Genomic DNA, 25,758 nt, shown 5'->3' on the forward strand with positions numbered 1-25,758 from the left:
GACTAGTTTTTTTTTAGTTTCGACTTTTAACAATGCATTTTCACTTGACACATTTATTACATAAATGTAGCTGATGTATCGACCAACACAAAGAATTAGATTTTTAAAAAAGAGATTACGCAACGAAATCAGGAGTTTGGCGTCTTTATATCGGATGCCTAGAACATTTCTGTTTTATGAACAAATTTTTTGGTTGATTTGTTTTTATTTCTTATTACACATGTATACATTTCTTTTCGTTTACTAGTTTTTCTATTCTACGACGTATGTGTACATGCAGCATATTGTTCGTGTATCTCAAAGAATGTTTTTATTAAATTTTGCATGATTGTATTTGAAAACATGCAGATACAGTATTTTTTTTTGTACATCCAAAGTAAGGATATCAGAATTCCAAAGGTACTGGAAGCGCCAAGCCGCTTAGATCTAATATGCAGCTTTCGTATTCCTGATCGAAAGCCCTACAAGAAAGATTTTCGAACGCTCTCAAGGCCCAAGAAAAGGTTCATAAATCTCGTTTAACCCTGTCGTATTTCTAATGACGCAAGATTTAACTAAAAGCTGTATTAAACCACGACACCAATACGATGTCCTTTGAGAAATAAATTCCCGATCAAAACATACGAGAATAAGGCTCTGAAAGTGAGCGCTTCATCAAATTAATGGATTTTGATGTAATAGCGATGCGAACGCTGGATCTTAACCAAGAAGTCAATGAATATATCATTTTAATTGCTCTCAAGTGTAAGAATAATTCCAGATGATTAGCGAAGAGCCGAGTTAGAGTCAGTCTTGGAGAGAAGACTATATACACATATATAGTCCGTAATGATGTCATACCGGTGTATTTTACCCAATTTACTATAATTCTGGTTTGTATGCACTTTCATAAACGTCAAGGGTGTGCCTAATGAAAAGGTTTTTCTTAGAAAAGTTGCCGCACATTTTAATGTTTTTATGTTTAATGCTATTTTCAGAGAGAGAGAGAGAGAGAGAGAGAGAGAGAGAGAGAGAGAGAGAGACAGAGAGAGGTTGTTCACAAGATAGAATTTGTTCTTGTACATTGTTTATTCAATTATTCTTTCATATTCACAGAATATTTACATGAAAGGGAGAACATTGGACAACATATGGCGCAAATGTCTTTCAAACGGTTTAATCGTAATTTTCTACAACATATTTAAATATCAACTTTGGTACATACTTCACACCTGCAAAAAATAATATCTTAAACAACATGCACTGTGAAATATTTAACAAGATAAAAATCTAAGATTCATGTACTAAATTAAGTAGATCACTTAATTTTTTTCTATTTTTAAGGTTGAAATTGAACCCCAAATACAAAATCTTTTTATCTGCCCCATTGGCCTTTCCAGTTAGAATTGAGATCATATAATGTTGCCTACAGACTTTTGATAATTTTCAGATCCTTATCAGTCGTTTTACTGCATTCTACCCGCCTTAGTTATATGAACATCTTCTTTACAATCGAGGAAAAAATATGCATACAAGAAATGTCGGCCCATAGTCACATTAATCAGTATGTAAATGAAATATTTTAGACATTTTTTTAATTATTCATTCGAAATTCACTGTATTGATAGGGCCTCGCGCCGACAAAATAGCTTATAAAGAATGAAGGTTTGTAATTAAGGCATGGAAAAGAACTTTAAAGCCATCGTTTGATATCTGCAAAATACTAAAATAGCCATTAACATTTTTCATTGTGTTTGCTGATCAAACATTTATCATCAATCCATTCATTCCTCACAGAATAAACACAGTTAGTTTCCCCATAAATGTAAGTTTTGGTGTAAATATAGTTTTAATGATGTAGTAATCATAAAAAATTGATACCAGCACATATAGATGTAACAACTCCCTCTCTCTCTCTCTCTCTCTCTCTCTCTCTCTCAAACAGTGCAGGCTAAAATTTGCAATGTGCAAATATAACTAAGGTATAAAACAATTTTTACCTAGAGCAATTAGGAAATTTCCTATACCAATATTTCAATTGAAAAAACTACTCACCTTATGACGCTCCGAACACCTTACCAATCACTTTACAGAAGTACACGTTACAGGTATCACTTGCTTTTGGGTTAGGTGGGAAAAGGAAAGAAAAACTCCCGATTCTGGTAAATTAAGTTCCCGATCAGCACGACTGTCTTCTTATGAGGTTTTTATTCCGAGGATAATTTGGAGTTTGGTATAATATCGTGATCAACTTCATCATGGCCGGTGCGGTGTATTCCCCCTGCTTTGATGACAGATATCTGAAAGCTTCTTATGCGCCTCGTAATGTCAGATTTACTACCTAAGAGCTTCACACAATGCACATGCGAAATTTAATCATATTCATTAAGGCGCAATCACTGTCGATTCTCTCACTTTAAGGACGGATTGGGAAGAGAATAAAATGGTATCCTCTAAAGTTCGTGCCTTCATACTTTCTCGTTTTTTCTTTTTCTCAAGCATCCAAAGTCCAAGCCGTATATAAAAAAAGAAAAAGAGTCTTTGATTGAATATATGGTTTTAGAATTAGAAAAAAGGGGATGCGATGATACAATGTAAACTTTTAGTATTCCATTAGAATCATTTTAACAAGAGCTTGGACTTTTGGTAGATGTGTCAAACAGCAATGTGACGTATCTAGCTGTCTACTTCATTGAAGGCCATTCACCATGGCTCTTTGAAATCAACAAGATTTGTCTGGCTTTTGAGCTCAGACCATGCAAGCAGTGCATATTTCACATGAAACCAGCGTCATGTTTAGCTAGTCTTGACGCAAGAAATAGATAGTTACGTCCTTCTGAAAGTCCAAGGTCTTTTAGAATTGTTCTATTTAACTAAACCCAATTTTATTTTTATCATCGAGCTCTTAAGGAGATACTGTAAGTTTTCCATGCTCTGTCGAATACAAGGATTCAAGTTTTGTTGAAATACATTTATTCTACATCATACATAGATATAGAACCATTTTAACAAGACCTTGGCCTTTTTGTAACATTTCTTGCGCCAAAACAAGTTAAAATGACACTGGGCGTGGTTTCAAGCGAAATATGTTCAACAGCCGACAGACAGATCTTGTTGATTTCAAAGAGCCATATATCTGCCACAAATATTCAAAGTCCAAGCTATTTGTTAAAATGGTTCTATATAAAATGAAACATTGCATTACACTATGTTTACATCCACTAAGTATGATTCCTCTCTATCTTACGGATTCATTGATCGATAGAGAAATTACAGGATAAAATCTACACGATCCAGTTCTAACCAGTTTGTCGATCGGTTGAAACCTTCAGCAACCTAAGAAAAATCACGGACTGCACGAAATAATCATGATGGTGTCAGACTCAAATTCCCCCAAAAGACGACTTGGCCTTTTCTTTTATCCTACGTACTGCTTTATACGTATTATAATTAACAATAATTTGGTTACTCTTATTTACTCTTTAACTGACAGACTCTGTGTTTTTTGTAATTTAAATGAAATTGAAAATGAAATTCACTTCATCCTAAAATGTACATTATATAATGATTTACGAAATTTACTTATTAGAAATACCACTGGCTCAACAAATTATGAAGAATTTGAATTATTCAGAACTTTAGTATGTACTTATCCCCGGCAATGCTCTCAATTTATTATTAATGCTCTAAAACTAAGACAATCAAAATTTTCACGTTGACTTTTAAATAAGTAATTTATATAACCAGTGACATATAGGTCCGATGGGCCGGGTGCTATTATCTTTTGTTATACTTTCATGTTAAATACTGAAATCTGATTGGTTAAGACGCAGTTAATAATATTTACTATTACCCTCAGCGTTAGCAACGCACTTGGCAACGGGTAACATTAAAAAATGTTACATGCGCGAAAATTGTGCGCGTACGGTTCGCTGTAGAATTCACGTTATTCCTGTATAAAAGCAGTAAAATTTTCTTAAAAATTTCAAAAAAGACATTCAGTATAACAAAATAAATAGTGCCTGTTTGGGAGGATAACAGTTGAAATTGACACCCCTCGAAAACCATTGTCAACCTCCGCTTCGCGTCGGTTGACAATGGTTTTCTCGGGGTGTCAATTTCAACTGTTACCCTCCCAAACAGGCACTATTTATATAGTATTATTGTTTCACTGTATTATTGTAACATGCAAAATGCACATGTCACTATAATAAATGATTTACTTACTTATTTACTCTTTACTACTAATTCATTAGTTTAAAAAAATGTGTAAATATATACAACAAAATGCCTGTTTTGATGATTCACGTGGGATATGAAGGTAGCGACATTGCAGAAAAAATGTCCATAACCGCGTTAGCGGGTTATGTACCTTTTCTGCAATGTCTCTACTTTCATACCCCGAATGAAAAACCAAGGAAAACAATTTATTGTTTACGTTTAAATATTTACATTCATCAATGACATGAAATGAAATTTTGATATTTGGCATATACATATTCAGAACGTGAGAAAATTTTAAATTCGCTTGGTTGTTTTGTTAACGGTTTTTTTTTAAATCATTTTAACACGTATAATACAATAGAAAATACATTACATTCGCATGCCTTTTTGTTGCTTTGTATTCTGTATGTCAGCCCAAATGAGAATTGAATACAATATCAAATTGAATAACACAAAAAAAGAAACGTCCTGAAATTGAATTATGATACCGGTATAAAGGGCTTTCAAAATATAGCATTTCCACCATTTCTACAAGGCCTCGAGAGACATGTTGGAATTTCATGCATTTGATTGTACAGACATTGACAGAGAGTGGAAATAACAGCTTTATTTTTTTATTTTTGGAATGAAAAGTGTTATGCTGAACTTGCAATGCATAACTGATGGGAATAAAAATTGAAAATCAAATTAAAACACGTGAGCTCATTTACTTAATACTGAGATCTCTCTCTCTCTCTCTCTCTCTCTCTCTTTCTCTCTTTCTGTGTGTGCGTGTGTGATACATTTTGACTTATAGACGTATGTTATGCAACCTTTAAGTATGTACCATAAATCTAGCAAAATATCGAACTTTGCCTTTCCTAATAATAGTTTGTGTATTTACGCCAAAAATTATGTTGTTCTAACGGACATTAATGTCTACAAAAATAATTTATTGAAAAATTGAAAATATGCTCGGTAATTTCACTTTTTTTTAAATATAGGAGTAAAAGAATCGTGAATCAAGAAACAAAGTTGGGAAACGTGAATTTTATAAATATGTTCTGGTTACCAAGAATAATTATTTTTCTTCACTTTTTCTATGAATAGGGATGAACAGCTGTTTCCGAGAGGAAATTCTTTTTTAAAATAAGTAAGTCAATCAAACTGTTAAACGATCAACAAATTGTCTTTATAACGCATTTTTTGTTTGTTCGGGAAATCTAGCTGTACATCACTGCAAATATTGAAATAAAAATATGATACCGAGAAAAATAGCTATGCTCCGATATGAATCGATTGCGGCTGGCCCTAAGTGTTGGTTGGGAAATTTCTTTAAAAATGTCTCTCTATAATTAGCTGTTAATATAATCATCCTAATCAACAAAACAAGGCTCTTTTGGGGTCATTGATTCCTTTGCAATTTGTTTATACTATAGAAATAATCACACTAAAAAGAAAACTCTAGAGACTGGTCTCTCTGATATTATACAGCTAGAGTTCATGCTCAAGGTGCTATCATGTATGGGAAAATAATCACTTGCGGTGGGGTGTGGGTGATGTTTCACGCACGAAGGTTTGGTGGTCTTGGGTAATCAAATATTACAGAGCTCATCAAATGAGGCATCACCTCAAGTTTAGATACAGGACCTGCTAAAAAAAACTTTAATCAAGTTCAGACGCCCACCCCAAGGGTATAGCATAACCTCCCCTGACTTCGTCTCGGTGAGCTAAAAATGCAATTCGTTGTTATCATAGCCTTGAAACCAACATTTAAACGCATATTCCTAACTTCAATGGAAATATTAGTAATTTGTCTATAATTTGGAAACCCATGAATTATGCATCATATTCTACATTTGTATTTCATACAACATGTAATATAAACCACTTATATATTCTGGACACAGATATGTTTATATCGAATAGCAGTGGTAGCTATAGGAAGGTGTTTACGATATAAATCTATATTGAATCTCATTCAGTTGTCTCCGGTTCCTTGTCTCATTATCGAGCAACAAAATTCGAGGAAAACAAAATTCATGTAGGTGGCAAAATTCCACCATAAAATGCTTACAGTGATATGTTTGAACTGCATGCTTTTCAGATAACCCATTTAGAACTCAAGGTTTATGACTCGCGACATTGTCAAGTTCGTGATATCACCAGGTCTTTCATAATACATTTTAAGTGACAAACAGCAAAACACACTTTTATCAAAAAGTTGTCAACTCTCTAAAATGTGTTTCAAGATCAAATAAAAACAATACCAGTATTTAAAATAAATAGATTTATTATTAACCTAAAAATGTTGATATAAAAACACTTGTGTCAATATTTAAGGTACCATGCCACCACCTATCTGGGAAATAAATTATCTGAAAAATAAAAAAATATATATATTTGATTAATAAATTTCACACAGACACTTCAAAAATTGTATTGTGAAGTATGGATGAGTTGATATTTTTACACAGATGGGTGACCGTGGGTGGAAAAAAGGATAGAAAATGGACAAATAAAAGGATGGATAAACGGATAAATAAGTGGATGGATGAATGAATTGACCGACCTCCCCTTGGTTGATTGTACAATCTAATGGAAAGTCCTGAGGATGTAGTTTAGGGTAGTCCTCCATTAGCCACTGCAGTGTTGTCCTGTTGGGGTGAAAAGAGGGGGTCTTCTCAGGAGGATAAAGGAACCATCTCTGTAATTAACCAACCTTGTTATGTAATGCAGCATTTTCATTGAAAATCTTTCCAGATAATTCTTTTTTAAATTGCACTGATAATGTCAATCTTTTAGACATTAAAAAAGTAAAAATGATATCACATTGATACTATACTATAAAACAGCAGATTATTTCTGGCAGGTATAAAATTTGGGAATTACCGGTATAAGAGATAATGGAATAACAATTAATTTGATGTTAATGATTTTGGCAATATGAAAATTTTCCACTAAAAATGAGTATTTGCACATGATGGTAAGCTTTACTTTGGTGAGTTCAATTTTGGCAACACAGTATAAACAATCAAAATAAATAAAGATTTGCAACCTACAAAAAACACATCCATATGTACATGTACTACAGGGAAAGTGGTTTTTTGTAGGTGTTCTTTTGTACTGATTTTTTAGAAATATTTACAACTTTCAATTTTTTTTTCATAGAAGTTATCTAATCTGCATGAATCTGTGATTTTGATTATAATTCATAAGTTGAAGGCATTCATAATCATTCAGAATCTTCTGTATTCTATTTTTTTAAAATTGATATTCTTTGTTCAAGGAATCTTGAGATTTGCTTACTTTTCTACCAAAAATAACTTCCCCAAATCCTGGCCCATGGAAATGGAAAGGTACACCTGTGCCTGCTCCTGTAAGAGATGAAGGGCAGCAACTTCATTTTAGGTCAAGAAATAATATTCTATAAATCCATATCTATGCCCCTGAGAATATAAAGTAAAAATATGTGTTTATGAATTTATTTCCAAAAAAAATTATGCAATGCTCAATACTAGCTATAGGTCTATAGCTGCCATTCTATAAAAATTGGATTGACAACCTGGGAGCTACAATTCCTTATGTGTAACAAAAATTGCAATTTTGACACACAAAAACTTGTGCTAGTTATGGACTGATTAAAACCTTATTTCTACACAAATTCTTTGGAAAATATTACTACCATTAAATTTTTCAATACCTGCCACTCCAAAGCTGTAAGCTCCGGTCATTCTGGGTAATTTGTATGGGGGAGGGTTGTACTGCTTGAATAACTCTTCCCATTCCGTATAATTATTGTCTCCAAACCAGTAAAATGTTTCTGGAATCAAATGCCATCATATGTCAAAGACATAGTTATTTGCAATGCAAACTGCAAGACTAATTTTCATTCTAGAATATATATAAATAAACATATTCAGTTTAAAATATATCACTATTTTTTCTCACTAATTGATAAGCATACATAATCATATTTTTTGATAGGTAAAATGGAGTAAAGAAAAGTAAAGGCAAGTATCTCGTAATTATTGATAATTACATTTTTTCATATTATTTTTTTTCCAAAAATGATAATCATTTTCCATATAAACATTTCAACATGTAATCGAATAAAAAAAATATCATGACTTCTTACCATTTCCCAACATGTCTAGAGTCTGGGGCTTCATCACATGTTCCACATAATACTTTAGAGTTACGTCCCCTGAAAGCAGTTTGCAAAGTTTGTAATCTTTATCATTATATACAAATATTAATTAATTGCCAGATGAAAATCAATGAAAAATTTTCAGAACGCTTCATTCATCAATTTGTTTGAGAAAATGTGACTTATATAAAGTGTATTACTTAAAAACAGCTAGGATACATGTATAATATATATGCATATTTTGTGAACTTACTTTTATCATAAGAGTGGGTATTGGCAGAACTTAATCTTATCTTTTTGGACCCATATTTTTGTAACATTGGATCTTTTTCACATATTTTGTGGAATTCCTGAAAAGATACCCAGCTACAAATGTAAGGTTTTTTTTCTTGTCTCTTTTTTGATGATATATACTTGAACAATAAAATTTACATGACAGTTATATAAGGTAAATATTGGCAACTCAAACTCGAGGGGACTTCAACAAAACTTTGAGACATCATGGGGTGCAAATATAAATTAACTAAGAAGACAGTAGAAGGAAATCCACAACTAGACTCGAACTCGGGACCCTTCATTTTAAAAACCAATAGTCTACCAACTGAGCTAAAGGGTTCTCACACATGACAGTCACTATTCATTCCACCAATCCTTAGGTTACATCAAACTTCACTATCTCGAACTATATGGGACTGTTTTTTAAAAAACTTTGAGATATCGAGGGTAAAATACTTGAAAAATCAGTGGTTGTGACGTACAAATCACTTTGATATATCCATTGTATTCGAGATATCTGTGTTTGAGATATTGAAGTTTGATTGTATTTTGTTGGGTGTCAATGTAATAGAATAAATCAAAGGAAGTCCACAACTATGCTCGGACTCAGGACCCTTTCAATTTAAAACCAACAAAAAGCTAAAGGCTAGTGCTATATACTTAGTCCGAAGATTTTCGATTTTCACAAATACCTCAGAGTTTAAACGGTGTTCATTCAAAAGTATAAAAAAAAAAGATTTCTTCTTTGAAACACCCCCTCTAACTTATCAGGTTTCAATATAGAAATAAAAATAAAGGAGTCTTAATTTACATAGCAATAGACATAAACGTATCCAGATGATAACATTAAAAAATTGCGACTTCCGAATGGAAAAAATATGTCAACATTTACCGTATTATAGCGAGCGCAGCTCGCCGGCGCGCAGCGCCGGCGAGCGAAGCGAGCTCTAAGAACCAGTGTGCGCGGGAAAAAGAACGAGCTAAACCTACAGTTCATCAAACAAAATTTTTTGTCTACGTCCCATAATGCTCTCTAATGTTTTCACCCGTGGTGCTATGCCAAAAATGGCCGACTTTTAACTCGTAATTTACGGTGACTAAAAGTTTGAAGACATGTTTTGAGTACCGCATATGCTTTGGCGAGACTCAAAAGATTTGTTACATGCTTCCATACCTCCGTATTGAGTCGAGAAACGTAAACAAAGACGAACAAAGTCATGGATGACGTCACAGTGCACTCGCGCTATATTTTCCGCGATAAATTTAGAGGTGGATCAAACATTTGTAATGAGTGTACTGGCTATTTCAGTAAAGACCTGCCTCATTGACATATGGTTTGTTTTTAATTTTTTTTTAATATAGAGATGTATATATACTATAGCAAGAGCCATACTTTACTGTCATATCGATCCATTTTTAAGCTAATTGTGCATGCATGTACAGTAGGCAGGTAAGTATATGAGTAGGGAGGAAATAAACAATAGGACATTTTGAACTAAATAAAAAGGACTAAAATGAAAAAATAAAATAAACAGTTTAAAAAATTATGTAGATATTGCATATAATCAGACCATCAAATTTAAAAGTGGAAAATTACACACCAACAAACAGGAACCGGGCTCTCTCTCTCTCTCTCTCTCTCTCTCTCTCTCTCTCTCTCTCTCTCTCTCTCTCGGGGTAGGTGGTTGCGCTGTATGTATCATAACCATTAAAAATTAGTACCTTTGGCATACTTATTGTAGAGCAATACTCTCTCAAATATTCTTTGACGATCGTTGATACCTAAATAAAACTATAAGTTGACAATGATGCAAATAAAACTTGGTGTGTGTAATTCTTGCTGCGCTCGCCAGAACGGTAGCACCGTAAAACATATTATATCTCCTAATAAATCTGTTTTTGTTCCTGTGATTTTTCCAAAGTAAATAATGATAATGTGCCAATGAGGTTATCTTGGATATATTCCCTTTCATCAATTTTAATTGTACTTCTTTAACAGGTATGTGTATTTTTATTAAAAATCATCCAAATGTAATGGAAACATTTACTTGGGACAGACTATATAGTTTAATTTAAGAAATATTTTAATATGTTAACGGTGTGACCGTTGGACCGAGCACAGATTTAACAAAGTGCAATTTGATTTTTGTAGAATAAAATTTATTTGAAACGGTTGGATCCGGTTGGTTGCCAACTCAAATCATTCGTCAAAGTTAAACTAAATGTCGCTTGCTCAGTCTACATTATGACGTCATATTTCAGATGTAATACGTTCATGTTTTGTCTTTGGAAATAGCCAAAGAGAGTTGCGTGATTTTAAATTTTTTTATTTCTTCTTTCATTGTTCATATGAATGCCGCGGTAATAAAATTAAATACTTTATTCAGTATCTAAAAGACCATGCAGTCCCTTGATGTTAATGTTTTCATTTTCCATCTGATAATTTGATAAGACATAAATAGAACTAGTAGTGTTTCTTGATTGAAGCACTATTGAAACTTATCTGGTTTCCTCTTCAATTTCTTTTAATTTAAATTGCCTTCTATTGAAACACTGGGACTTTTAAAATCGAGTTTAGGGGTAATGAACATCGATAAGTACCAGTCAATCAATGATCAAACTAACGTTTTAAAAACAAAATGGCTGCCAATTAGGCGGCGCCCAGGGCTGGAAAATTTTTTTTTGGCCTTAGTACCCCTGATTCAACTCTCATTTTTCACTGATTTTCTTATATAGGTGTTACCATTAATCCTCTCTTCGTGAGGCGGGCTTTGCCCGCCTCTAGCTGCGCTTGGTATAAATATACTGGTGTGTGACCAGTTCTCGCCGAGTACCACTTCTCACCAGTACATTGTGACGCCATTTTATCAACACATAAAATTATGGATGAAAAATGACGTCACAATGTACTGGCGAGAAATGGTACTTGGTGAGAACTGGTCGCACGCCAGTACCGATTGATACACAGAAGTATCATATATGTATATTGACGAGACAACAGCCAAAAAATAGCCTATATTAGTTTTTTTCATTAAAGATCAAGGTACATATACAGTCATATATATTTCAAATATATAAATAATTTGTAATAGTAGTAATGTATTCATTTTTTAAGTTTTACACATACATTTTACTAACTTATAGAGAATACAAAGATAAAGTGACCAGTTAACAACAGATGAGAGAGAGAGAGAGAGAGAGAGAGAGAGAGAGAGAGAGAGAGAGAGAGAGAGAGAGAGAGAGAGAGAGAGAGAGAGAAACTTTAGTAGGAGTATGGCAGTACTAAGCCGATCATCCACACTATCAAAGAACATATTGCTGTATATATACCTACTTTATTATCTGTTGCATGCTGTATAATTACTGGCTTTGTGTATGCATATCTAAAATAAAAATAAAACAAAGAATTCATGTATGCTACATGTACGTACATGTACACTATCGTGTTAGATCTAATCTTATTCAAATCAATAGCCAAACCCCCAAATAAAAATAGTATACATGTATACAATATGCAACATCCCTGCTATACATGCTACTGCAAATGTGAGTTTTCCAATAATTTTCTAAATATCCATTAACCTTTCAATAAACTCTCTCTGTGATAGAGATGCTGCATCTCTGACTTCCACAGTACATGGCCCTGGTGTGGCCAAAATTAGTTTTTCGTCAGTGTACCTACAAAACGAACAGAGGAAACTCGAATTTTTCACATGAAACGTGTATGATCCGAATTGGCGAAAGTGTTCTTTCTTTAAATCGGACATAAAATGTATATTAAAGACATGTAACGTTATTTACCATCCTCCATTTATACTGGACGCAACATTTTCGTTTATAAAGTTGAAAATTGCGAGGAAAATAGTTGTCAAACACAACAGTGTACGACTTGATTGTACCATGTCGCCATAAGGATGTGAATAAAACTAGGCCCATAATACTACCGAGCCGCAAAAGAGGCGAAAGCTTGATTTACATGTCCGATTTATACCGATATACACACGCGACGACTGCAAGGAATAATTTCAACTTCACAGAATATTGCAAAATTTCCTTACGAAAGAATCCTACAATGGTGACATTCCCCCACCCCCAACTTTGCATTTTATTTTAATTTGACTATGATTTGGCTGAGGAAAGTCACCTTTTTTTTTATTTTAAGAATTGTTTTATTCTCTTTAATGACATTAATTTTATTACAATAGTTTGATAAAATTTTTAAAACAAAGTCATAATTTTTCGGGGGGGGGGGGGGGGGGGGGGGGGTTACCCTACAGAAAAAATTCCAGTTGTACAGAAGTAAATGTACTTCAAAAAAGACATTGAATGATGTAAATAACATACTGAATTTGATTTGTAAAATTAATCAAATGTCATATAAATAACTAAACATGTCCATTCAATAAGAGTTCAGTAGACCAGATGCATTGTATGTGCAAAAGAAGAGGAGGAATGACCACAACTAGGCTCTAACCCAGTACCCTTTAGTTAAAAAACCATCACTCTGCCAACTGAGCTAAAGGACTCGCCCCATTAGCTAGTGCTAGTAGGATCAATCATTGCAATACTGAGCCCATTATATACAAATAATTCACACTTTTATATATCATATATTTCTCTGCGACATCATGCAAGTACTGTATACTTTTAATAGAAGAATACAATAATATACTGTGGTTTCATCAATATTCGTTGAATACCAATTTTCGTGGATTTCGTTGTTTAGTTGATCCACGAAACTTAAAGTTCATCGAAGTGCAATTTCTATTAACATTTTGTATTGATAGGGTCATTGGCCACGAATTTACGCATCCTTGAAACTGAGATTTTCACTTTATCCACAAAAATTGATACCCTTGAATATTAATGAAACCACAGTAATATATTTCTCTTAATTACTTTCATTGGTTTTTTAACGTAATGAATTTATGTCAAATAAAACAAGGGCAAAAAAAAATGTCTTCGTTTTTTGGCGTTTTATTTATTATCTTCTTCCAGAAGACAACAGTAAGCACATATACAAAAACAAGTTCAAATCACATCTATAAACAAAGAACACTTAAAAAGTCTGTCCATGATGTTTTGATGAATTACAATGAATGTTTATTTTATAAGCACAAGAACTCTGTAAAAGTCTGCAATGTTGGAGCATGTGCTGGTTAACCTGTGGAAGAGATTTATAAAAAAAAATCATGAAAATATGTAGAATCATGAATGAATCATTCTTTTTTTTCAAAACATTTTTCATATCTTTTTTTTTTACTGTATCAACAATTTCATCAGATTTGTCTTATGAAACAGATAAATAGAAAAGTAAAATTTATAATGCAAGCCTGAATTAAAAAAAAAAGCAAGAAGTAATGTTATAAATTATATATTGATCATGTTTTCTTCCTGTCAATATCTTGTGAACAAACAAAAAAAACACCCCAAAAAGAGTGATATATCTAGTCCCTAACATGTATTCAGATGTAATTTTTTGTGCATGTGACATCAGTGGTTTATGGTAAATCACATTTGTAGAGAAGCACCAGGGAGGCCCAATTTTGATGCATTATAACTGTAATTTTTTAAATCAGCTATTAGTTTATAATAAAATTTTAAGCAAAGGGAAACAAAACAGTCTACTAAGTGCAATTTTGTTATATGCATGTTCGCTGTAACTATGTTTCACTTCATCTGTCAGAATATTGGAAGCTTTTGATGATATAATTGTACACCTGATTCATTAGATTACCTGTCCACATGTCTACCATCCGCCCATATTTCTTCCTGTGTTTCCTCCCATGTTTCCTCCCATATTTCCCATGTTTCCTCTCATATTTCCTCCCATATTTCCCATGTTTCCTCCCATATTTCCCATGTTTCCTCTCATATTTCCCATATTTCCTCCCATATTTCCTCTCATATTTCCTCCCAAATTTCCAATGTTTCCTCCCATGTTACTCATATTTCCCATGTTCCCTCCCATATTTCCACCACCGCCTCGTCTGTTGCCTCGGTTGCCTACAACAGTATTAAAGCATCATATAACTTTATTCTATTTGTTTAATTTGACACAAATAAGGGGAAAAAGAGAGGAGGTCACACGTAATAACCTTTCATTCTTTTGTTTGGAGCTGAATAGTCATCATCATAATAACCAGACTGATAGTTTTCAAAGCTGTGAATAAAAAAAAATTCTTGTAAATTGACTCAGGTTTTAGGAAAAACAAAAATGTGTTGAACAGTTCACGCAACTGAAATATATGAATATGAACAAAAACATTGACCATTTTCTCACAATAAAAATTTTGAAAATACTTTAAAGGTCACGCTTTGGTCAAACTTCATTTTTCTATTTTTATTATTTACAATGCTTTAGTATAAATGCATTTCTAAAAATCAACCAAAATTTGTGTGTCAGTAGTACAGCTAAAAGCAAGAAACATGTACAGAGATCACGATTCTTTGTTTTGTAAACAAGGCCAGTGCCATGCTTTTGTTAACATTGGTTCAATATATTGGTTAAAGTTCTTTTTCAAGCTGATTTTTAATCTACTATTTCGTTTGAACATTGATAAACAGTTCTTGGTGTTTTTTTTTTTAACAAATTTCATTTTTGTTACATTTATTAAACATATGTAATCATATACATTCAGTGCTGCCATACCCCACAAAAAGTAACTTCACATTTAATTGTTATTAAGACAACAAAATAGTTATATGCTAATTTGGCAACAAAATGATATAGAAATCGGATGTTCAAATTACATTTTTTCATAGACTGAGTCATCGTACCATTTTTTAAAGAACGAATATTGATAACACATATCAACGTCTATCTTTTTCGATTTTCCAAAAAATGGTACGAAAACCCACTCTATGGTAAAAAGTAAGTTTTCTTCTTTTAATTTTTAAGATTTGTCTTTAAATGGCTAAGTCCAGTTGTTTGCGTAATACTGATAACAATAGAATGAGATATATTATACCCTCTAAACAAGTGAATCGGTGGTGTAGTGGTAAACGAGGAGTTCTTTGAATAAATGGCACTGTAAAAGCGGGTGTTCGAATCGTACGCGTTTTGGGGGTTTTTTGTTTATCTTTTTGTTTACATAGTTAAAATGTAATTTTCTTTTTATACTTAATAATATACATTGTTAAAATGTATTTTTCTTTTCTTTTCTTAATAATTAAAAATTTGCTAATAATAACTTGAAATTATTTGATCTGCATTCTACTACTTTTATATAAAATATGAAATGAATGTTATTCTTTTTAAGATTGCACGATTTCACATTGTAAACAGATGGTTGTTGTGCATGCAAGAAACTATTAAATGGCAAGATAAAACGTTCCATCTCTGAATCCTTGAGAGTCTTGTTAACATAACAGGGACATACACTGGACAAAAGCATGTAATTGTGCTCAAAATGCAGAATACAAACTAAGTCAAACGTACAGTGTGCGCCTAATGAATTCGAAAATTCAACGATTAACTTAATTAAGAAGGGGGGGGGGCGCTAACTTTTTTTGCAAATTCATACATACCAAAGACCTTTTTTTGCTTGTCAATACCGGTATTTTTAACAAGTCTAGCCCTCCCCCCTTTCAATTTGATTCCGACGCCACTCATTTTTTTTGGAAAAACTTGTTTTAAATACCTACAAAAGGTGTTACCTAAATTCCGGAAAAAATCGACTACTACAAATGGTGGAATCGACTCCCCCATACTCTTTGTCGACTCCCCTGCGTTAGGGGTTGTATATGATGACTGAGGTAAATTAGTAAATAAAATATTTATAGAAAGTAATCAACATTTTTGTATTTAAACTCTTTAAATGAGTATGTGATTGTCATTTCAAATTTGCCAGTTTAATGTATAAGTAAATACTATAAAATTTAAGGTACTTCACTACACCGAGACTTATACTTTTTAAGACACTACGTCACAAGATGGCGATTTAACTGTTTTGTTAAACTGTTTGTATCAATCAATTCAGATGTATATCGTCGTAGCTCAGTGGTTAAAGCATCAGGCTTGTGAACCGCAGGTCATGAGTTCGAATCCACCTGGGGCTTTTGTTTATGTTTACTGAATGAAATTTTTGAAATTGTCATTTTTTATCTAAAATTGCACATTTTTTCGCCTATTTGACATATATACTTCTTATCCATCACGCTTTGTATCATAATCAAGTAATTTTCTGCTGATTTGAGAAACTATTTCAAGGTGTAGTAGTGAGGCACCTTAAGCACAGTTACGCCTTTTTGGACATTTTCATTTGGACAATACTGTCCACCGTTTAAATGCCCAGTTAACTCGTACATTTATTACTTCTTATTAGAGGTATGAGAAGGTCGTGGGCATTTGCAACGGCTTATTCCCCCAGATTCTTTTGCTTGTAACTCGACAAATGACACTCAAATTTTGGTTGACTATTAGAAATGCCTTACTGAAGCATTCTAAACATTAAAAACAAAAAAATATGACCCAAATCATGACCACGCTCCTTGAAACTCATCAGGACTAATGTTAAAAGCGTTATACCTCATAAAAATAAACAAGAAATACAAGAGGTCATGTTGGTAAACAACTTTGGTAGTTTATTTTATTACAACCTCATTTTAATTTTGATGTACTTAAAGTATGTTGACTCAATTTCATACCAAAATATTTCACCTAGATATGCCATTTAACCTTTATAGGAATCTTAGTAATTGTATACTTACTTGTCACGAAATCCTTGATCAAAATCATCCACCTAAAAAAATCCAAAAATCTCCCATTTTGTAAAAAGAGACCATGACATTTTGCAAAATTTTGCTTTTGAGAGGTTCTTAAGGTAGCTCCATACTCGTAAAATTCTCTGAGGAAAGTTGAAAAACCGAACTGATTTCGACTAAATAAACTTAAATGTCATCAATTGTTAGAAAAAATATACATGTCATCACACTTTTTTAGATGCCAGATAAACATAAACTAAAGCATATTTTTGCATTAGAAACATGTATTTTTTTTTGTTAAAAGTAAAAACTTGTAGGCAGAAATTTGTTTTCTTGTTTAATTTTAATGTCAACTTTATCAGTAATCTAAAATTACAAAAATATTTTAAAATTAATCGTTGGAATAAGAAAAACTATAGCATTTAGACATACAACTGAGAGAAAAGTCAGAAAAAGAGTTATTTCCCCTTTGCATAGAAAAAATATATAAAAATTTAAGAAATTTGGTATAAAATTAAGTGCGAAAATATCTTGAACCTACCAATATTTTAATTACATCCATGTGATTATATTCACATAAAATAAATAAAACTATCTTGCACAATTTTTAAAGAATTCAAAGTTTTACAAAAAAAGTGTGACATCACAGAACACTGGATCTACTTTAAGAGTTATCATAAACATACAAATGCAGTACTCTATATTACTTCTTCGAACAAGACAAATCAATCACTCTTTTAATAGTCTATACCTTAAAATCCTATTCCCACAAAATAAATACATCTGATGAGCTTCCTGTAAACCAACTTTTATTTGGGTGCAAGAAATTTACGCCTCATTGTCGCGAATATTTCTTGTTGCAGACTAATATTTGCCATATAGTTGAAATAAAAATGTAGTTGTACTAAAAAATAACAGGTGTGGATAAAGCTTGGTCAGGAAAATAAGTTGAGTAAGACCAATAAGACCAGTTTATATTGGATAAATTGCAAAATAAAGTCACCAGGAAAAATAGTTGGTTTACAGTAAATATAAGTAGCACTGTAATGAATAGACACTTACCCCTTGACCACCTGGACCTAAAGATTTAGAGTAGAAAGTACTTTAAAGGTTAGAGTATACTCACATGTACTTCAAAGAACAAAATATTATACTTTGTACACATAGTTGAAAAATATTTGTTCATTTATGGAAATATACAATTTGTATGATAAACCTGTATACATGTACATGTGGAAATTTGGAGCATTCAACCAGGATTTACTTCTATAGACTTATCTAAATCATAAGTAAATCAAATACAAACTTTATAAATATCCAATACGTATCTACCAGTATTTTTTTAATTTTTCTGAAATTGGAGAATTATGGTAACTTTTAACATAACATACTTGTAACTTGGGCATAATTTAATTCTGTCAAAGTCACTATTGATTACACACCATAGAAACCATTCATGATAGTTTAATAATCACTAAAAACAGTCACAAAGATGCTTAAATTCTGCTTAAATTCTGCCATTGTTTGATAATTATAGGAGGATTTAGAACAAACAGCATTTACTCACCGTAGCCCCCCTGGTCGCTAAATCCCCCGGGGCCACCTCCTCCCTGGACCATTGATGCCAAATTCTGCATTTGGTTCATCAACATTTGATTCATGTGTTCCTGCTTTGCAACTGCAGAGGACAAAAGAACCACTTGAAGATAAATAGACTCCCAGTGGATTGATCATTTAAAGATGAGCACTGTAAACCAACTTTTATACAGGACGACTTTTTTTAGCGATTTACTAGAGTCAAACTGGTTCTTGGCGATTAATTTTCCAAATTTAAATTTTGATTATATGTAAAACATAATACCAAAGACATTTGAGGACTGGTTTGTGGTAAGAAAAATTGGTGATGACATGGGTTTCGCGAACCTCAAGACATTTCTCACACATGTATAAAAGTTGGTTTATAGTATGTACATGTATGGGTACATTTACTATTAAAATGTTCTTTTTCAAGAGGACTTCTTCAGAGACCAGTCATGACGTCTGCTGCCTTACAAAACATGTCAATGTCTATTTTATTTTTTTTGTGTGAATTCTTCGTACATGTATAACTTAAAGTCTGATAATTCACACCATTCACCATTAAAAATTCTTTAAAAAAATGTGAATACATGTATGAAACGTAGGTAAATGCAGAAAGGAATCCTCCTGGGATTTATACATACAAATGATTGATACACATTCTTTGCATGGGTGACTTACTGTATCTTTTGTTGTTGTTGAAGCCCCCATGGACCATGTGGTTCCCGCGTCCTCTGTTTCCAGGGAAGCCACCAAAACCACCACCAAATCCACCCCCGCCGCCGCCCCCACCACCACCGCCGCCGCCTCCTCCACCCCCCATGGCTCCTCTGAAGTTCCCCCCATACCCTCCCCCACGGTTCCTTTTCCTCCAGCCACTGGTCTGGTCTCTGTGTTGCTTCTTCTGTCTTTCTTTTGGCTCTTCCACTGATTTACAGAAAATTGTAGGTGTATTAACAGTTTGGTGTTGTATATATTCATATAAAGGACAATATTTTGAATGTTTAAATATTTGGCATTATTTGCCCCCAATTTTAAAAATAGTGTCGTATAAAAATCAAATCTCCATAAATCATTGTACAGAGAATGCCTATCACTTCAGTCTTGATTTTAGTCATCATTACTCATTCGCTGTTTATCTATGACATCACGTAAATTCCTGAAATTTTGCAAAAAAAATGAAAATATTGTCATTTTTTGGGGGGTATTTTGCATTCGAAAGTATAGAGCGCAGGTCTACTCAGGTAAAATTTTAACGTATGTTTTTCTTCCTATAATTATACACATCATACTAAAAAATGGTACTTGAGCTAGCCTGCGCTCGATGTTTCCCGGTCGAAAAACCATCAGAAAACACACATTAATTGCTCCAAAGCATCAATTTATCAAATTAAGACAATTTTCATGACGTCATTTCTACATAATGACGTCACTGTGGTGATAACCTTTTAAACACTAAGTCTTATTTTTAATAACATTTCAACTATCTGCCACCTTATTTTTATAGGTCTTTAAAAAAAATTAAATTTTGGGGGTGAAAAATGCATCATACCGCACATAGTCCTTTGTGTGGAATTTCTATTCAGTGTTTATTGCCAAAGTATAATTGTTTCCCTAAAACAATTAATGGTAAAAAACGTCTAAGGCTTGTCTCAAGTCCTGAATTCCATCACTTTTTGCTTATTATTTGCTATTTTTTTTTTATATTTAATTATGCATAAATGTGTATTCGAACCACATGCATTCAAGTATAACAAGAATAGAATTCCTGGGTCCCCCGCTGGTCAAGCAGTATACTAGTATCGAGTCTATCGACCAAGGCTGATTCATTATTGTGGTTAAAGTCCCATAACTGAGTCAATTTTTGGATAAAACGGAGTCATTATTGTGGTTAAAGTCCCATAACTCCAACAAAAAGTATCGACCAATGCTGATTTTCGAACTTGAATAAGGTATTAGTGGTATAAACATTTGGTATAAATTTAATGAAAATCTGTCAAAATTTGTAGGCATGAGAGCGCTTACAAGGTCAATTTTTGGATAAAACGAAGTCATTATTGTGGTTTAAGTCCCATAACTCCAACAAAAAGTATCGACCAATGCTGATTTTCGAACTTGACCAAGGTAATAGTGGTATAAACATTTGGTATAAATTTAATGAAAATCCGTCAAAATTTGTAGGCATGAGAGCGCTTACAAAAAAGTGTGACGGACTGACACACGGACGGACGCCCGGCATTTCTATGTCCCCGCTCCGCGTTGTGGCGGGGGACAAAAATTCTGTTTTAAAATGCCCCCTCTGCGATTTGCCATTGCAAACATGAAATTTCCAAGATGATCATGTTGAAAAATTGTTCAAGGAGGCTAAAGAACTTCCAAATAAATAAAAGATGTCAGATTTTTCCAATACCTGTCTCTAGTTTCATGTTACTAGTTACGGGTCAGACAGGAAAGTTTGAATTCTTTTCTGCAGATCAATTACAAACAAAATTTTCACTGATAGGTAATATGTACAATTTTGAAGAAGAAAAAAAACCCACAACAAAAAGTGACAGAAACAGACACTTCAGAGAGACTGTAAAATAGTGTCAATATTTCACAATAAGATTAAGAAGTGATAATACATCATAGATCACTCAGTTCAATTACCATCCTCAGGAGCTGGGAAGTACCAATCAACAGTGCAGTTAGTGTCCAAGATCTGGATTTCGGGATTTCTCTCCAATGCTGCATTACAATCCTTTCCAGACACAAAATCCAAAATGGCTACCCTGTAAATACAAGATTTATTTCAATTTCTGCCTCGTTTTCCAACATATCATGTCTTTGACTGGGATAAGATTCCTTTGAAAAATTAACAAATTTTTTAAAATAGCAGTTAAAACTTAACAAGCAAAAAAATTTTCTCAAGCTCCTTTCAATTGAAGAAAAGTATATGTTAAAATTACCAAATTCGAACAAAACAAGCATGATGTTTCAGCGTTCTACATTAACAAGGCAACACAAATCTTTTAGAAGGGGCCCAGAATCTATAGTGACCTTTTTGTTTGACCCACCCAAGCCATGTATTTAATGTTTGATTCACCCTGACCAAGGTAGTTAATGTTTGATCCACCCCTGCCAGATAGTAAACTGACAGACATGGAGGGAGTGGAATTTACATGTAGTAATACTCACTGCATGTGGTGATGGTGACACAAAAACAATGGATGAAAAACTTGTAGAATGCAAAAGCACTTGCCACGGTGGCTAGTGACTGACTTACCCTAGTTTCTTCCCCTCTTTATCGACCGGTAGGTTGACACTAGAAACATCGGGAAACATGACCCGTAAAATCTCTTCAGACGTTTCAGGTGGTACGTCATGAACATACAGAGTTTTATTTTTATTTCCTGTAAATTTACAAGTCACAAGATAAACCCTGCCACCCCTCTTTGTCAAGTGTGAGTGGCAGTAACCCACAGATTTCATGGAATAGTCCAGTATAGGGATGACAGGGTTCAAATGAAACCATTGTGGTTTCCATGTTGCCACATGCAAATTTGACAGTGAAATTCTGTCAATAAAAAGAGCATTATACATATTTCATATTGCTCAAAATTCAGATATGAACTTTCAAATATTCAAACTCATGGCACAAAGCCTTCAAGTATGACTCTCTTTTTAATAATTCTTGATACTTCTTTTCTTTATATATTTCTATTTTTTCATGGTAGTGAGTGATATTTTTCTCCCTTTCTGATAATTACCAAATTTTGAATCTGGATACTTTTCTTTTATCTTCTGTGTTCCTGAAATATGCAAAAGAAAAATTTAAAACAGACCAAAGTATAGATCATTTTTGTAATGTAACAGAAGAATTTTTAAATCAATGCAAGCTCATCTTCTAATATACTATATTTCTTTTACAGTAGGACATTTGTGCATTGATTTGAATATATATACTAACCAAGTATGTAGTCTTTAAATTCATTGGATTTCATTTTTTTTTTACTTACCCAGCATTGATGCTAATGCTTTGGGACATTCCATTTTAAAGTCTTCTCCAGACAGTTGCAGTTTAGCCAGTTTCTTGAGAATAGCAAGGGCTCCAATTGATCTCCATGGGTCAAACCACAAAGTCAAAACCCTGAAAAAAAGTTTTCATATTTTCTTTCATATGGTAAAAAAAAATATAAATATTTTCTAAAAGCTTACAAATGAAAATAAATGACATATATACTATAAATTCCTTATTAAAGGCGAGGAATTTATTGCCGTAAATGTAAATTCGCGAAAAGCGAGAAGATCACTCTTATTTTTCTGACAGTTTTGGGCAATATGAAATTATAACTAAAAATTGGTGCTTGCGATTTTATATTCTCGCAATTTGATTCAAAACTGCGGAATCGTGGAATTAAGTACTTGCATAAAATAGGTAATTTACATTCATACCCTCGCCTCCTTTCCATTTCCAGAGTGGCCTTAGAACACCTGTGTAACACCTGATGCAGGTCATGATTGGACAGATCCTTGATCAAAACAACAGACAGTCTGATGGGTCCCTTGATAGCTAGATATAAAAGAATATAAGAAATCAATGACAGTGAGCTGTGTGCTACACAATTTTTATTCTGAGTTTTGTGTCAATAAATAGAAACAATGATTGTCTGTAACTGATGTATACATATTCTTTGAAAAGCAATGAATCTTAACATAAGTATTCAATTCTTTTTTATGAATTTTCAACATTTTTTTGTGTTCTGAACCAGAACAATTGATACAAGTATAGTCATACAGGCCTTGCAGGCTTCTTACTGCAAGAGTCTTTCATAAACTAAGACACTAGTACTAACTCAAATATCTTATCAATATCAACAATCTTTTTCTTACATACCTTCATTATCATTCTCTGACACTTTGTGCTAGATCTTAAAAGGGAAAAGTTAAGTCAGAATATCTAACAACATTAACAACCTACCATTTGTCAGTAATGTGTTTTCTTCCTCTCGTTTCTCAGCTGGTTTTTCTTTTCCTTCGGCATCCTCCTCTTCCTCTGGCTCTTCATCATCTGCCTTCTTCACCTCCACCAGCTCTGACTCTCCTGAATTTTCTGATGTGTCCATTGTATCTACCATTAAAGATAAACTCAACATAGAAAACCGGAAAGTAAAAAGATTGGATGGTCATAGCCATTCCTGGAGCTCGTTCATTTTCTTTAGACAAAGAGATTTGTGTCGAGAACATAAAAATTTGAGATCTAAAATATTTGGAATTTTTTTTATGTTTATACTGGTGTGTGACCCGTTCTTGCCAATAACCATTGTTATGTAATTTTTGGTGTATAATTTTATGTGTTAATAAAATGACATAACAATGCACTGGCAAGAAATGGTCTTAGGCAAGAATTGGTTCTATGCCAGTATATAGTTAATGGCCAAATATATCATATTCAAAATTTTAATGCACATGAGATGGGTAATTCATTGACCATTCATTTAGCCTCCTTGACACATAGGAAAAAAGAAAAATCAATGAAAGTAAAATTGCTTTGCATTGGTATTTCTTAACTCAAGCAAACATTAAACAATTTTTTTCTAATTAAAGTATGAATCTTATTAAAAAATAATAAGCATGAAAATGTATAAGAAAATCAGCAACATTCAAATAAATGTCAAAATACCAGGGGTCGAAATTAACGGTAAATACTCTCTAAATGCAAGCTGAAAATTGAAACTGCGAATTAAAAGAGACCTGTGGTCGCTAACTTTTGCGAGTAACAAAATAAGTCTTTTTCAGATTTTGAAAGTTACACTGAATATACCTACTGTAGACAAAGAAACATAAGTTTGGGTGTCTTTAATTCACTTAGTTTGCGATCAGACAATTTTCCCATAAACATTAAACCACCGTGAATATTGAGCTGTGTATTCACTGTATCCATTTAGGCCACCATTACAGATGTTATCATTAGACTTGTTCATGATCGGGGCCTTAGTTTCCACTTGCTTATCCTAATCATACTGTTTTAAATATCAATTAAAAATGATAGTCATGAATATTTTATATGATTTAATACAACTAATTATAACGGAATTTGTTTCATCTTTATCTTTTAACACCCCTCTGCGGCCCTACCGAAGCAACTGAAAATGTGAACACATGCACTAATTGTCACTCTTTTAGGGTAAATACGTTTTGAAACCTCTTTTACACCTATGTTGTCTGGGACTGAAATTCCTATTGAGCAATTCACTTATAAGATTATTTAATGTATAAAGTCATAAGAGTTTAAAAACACAGTAAAAGGTACTAACACAGACACTAGCTAGACACGTGGAATTTAAGATATTTTACAGAAAATTTAAGTGGTTTTTTTTATGAAATTATTCAAATTATTACTAATACTATGAGAAGAAAAAAATGCCAGTGAACATTTAATTTTGCAAGTAAAAAAAAATTCCACTTGCTAAAATTTGTGAGTGGTCAAAAAAGTTAATTTCAGTTCATGAAATTACATTTAAAAATGACACCGCGAAAAAACTCTCAATTGAAAAGTTTATCCTATAATGTGTACATGGAGCCTTGCAATAGAATACCTCCTTCTTTTTTTCCTTCTGCATTCTGGTCATCACCAAGTAACTTTTCTTCCATTGCAGAGTCTATTTCAGCCATTTTGCCAAAAACTGTTTTGAAAGAAAAAATTAAAAATAATGTCAAATTTTGTTAATTTAACTTGCAAAAAAGCTACTATTATGTGCTTTATAAGGAATCAGGGTAAGCAGCCTAAATTTTATAAAAAAATTTATACTATGTGGGCAGATGTTAAACATTGAACAATGTAGAATTTACTTAACATGGACAGCCTTTTTACTGCATTTCATAAA

General features: G+C 32.9%; 3 protein-coding genes across 3 annotated transcripts in view; all 3 read right to left on the reverse strand.

Annotated features, from left to right (window-relative positions):
• Positions 1 to 2,059, reverse strand: part of LOC105344510 (receptor-type guanylate cyclase Gyc76C) — a 50,191-nt gene extending 48,132 nt beyond the window's left edge. Inside the window, exon 1 of the mRNA XM_066065521.1 lies at positions 2,035 to 2,059. The gene's annotated coding sequence lies outside the window, so the exon portion shown is untranslated. The remainder of the gene's footprint in view (positions 1 to 2,034) is intronic.
• Positions 2,060 to 6,457: 4,398 nt separating this feature from the next.
• On the reverse strand, positions 6,458 to 12,557 carry LOC105339238 (jmjC domain-containing protein 8). Its single transcript, XM_011444698.4, has 9 exons — positions 12,410 to 12,557; positions 12,191 to 12,286; positions 11,943 to 11,991; positions 8,586 to 8,682; positions 8,321 to 8,389; positions 7,886 to 8,005; positions 7,492 to 7,559; positions 6,755 to 6,889; positions 6,458 to 6,560 (listed from the first exon to the last, which is right to left on the reverse strand). Exons 1-9 carry the CDS (start codon positions 12,508 to 12,510, stop codon positions 6,480 to 6,482), a joined length of 816 nt encoding a protein of 271 aa, XP_011443000.2. The 5' UTR covers positions 12,511 to 12,557; the 3' UTR covers positions 6,458 to 6,479.
• A 1,012-nt stretch (positions 12,558 to 13,569) lies between these two features.
• Positions 13,570 to 25,758, reverse strand: part of LOC105339239 (heterogeneous nuclear ribonucleoprotein 87F) — a 29,778-nt gene continuing 17,589 nt past the window's right edge. Inside the window, exons 3-16 of the mRNA XM_066066464.1 lie at positions 25,471 to 25,557; positions 23,853 to 24,002; positions 23,327 to 23,444; positions 22,891 to 23,021; positions 22,642 to 22,683; positions 22,158 to 22,284; positions 21,542 to 21,663; positions 19,574 to 19,819; positions 18,882 to 18,992; positions 18,377 to 18,393; positions 17,321 to 17,352; positions 14,707 to 14,771; positions 14,346 to 14,614; positions 13,570 to 13,772 (exon numbers count right to left, since the gene is read on the reverse strand). Coding sequence (XP_065922536.1) covers positions 14,358 to 14,614; positions 14,707 to 14,771; positions 17,321 to 17,352; positions 18,377 to 18,393; positions 18,882 to 18,992; positions 19,574 to 19,819; positions 21,542 to 21,663; positions 22,158 to 22,284; positions 22,642 to 22,683; positions 22,891 to 23,021; positions 23,327 to 23,444; positions 23,853 to 24,002; positions 25,471 to 25,546 — 1,494 coding nt within the window. The 5' untranslated portion in view covers positions 25,547 to 25,557 and the 3' untranslated portion in view covers positions 13,570 to 13,772; positions 14,346 to 14,357. The remainder of the gene's footprint in view (positions 13,773 to 14,345; positions 14,615 to 14,706; positions 14,772 to 17,320; positions 17,353 to 18,376; positions 18,394 to 18,881; positions 18,993 to 19,573; positions 19,820 to 21,541; positions 21,664 to 22,157; positions 22,285 to 22,641; positions 22,684 to 22,890; positions 23,022 to 23,326; positions 23,445 to 23,852; positions 24,003 to 25,470; positions 25,558 to 25,758) is intronic.

Source organism: Magallana gigas, chromosome 7, assembly GCF_963853765.1.
Source record: "Magallana gigas chromosome 7, xbMagGiga1.1, whole genome shotgun sequence".
NCBI classification, from domain to species: Eukaryota; Metazoa; Mollusca; class Bivalvia; order Ostreida; family Ostreidae; genus Magallana; species Magallana gigas.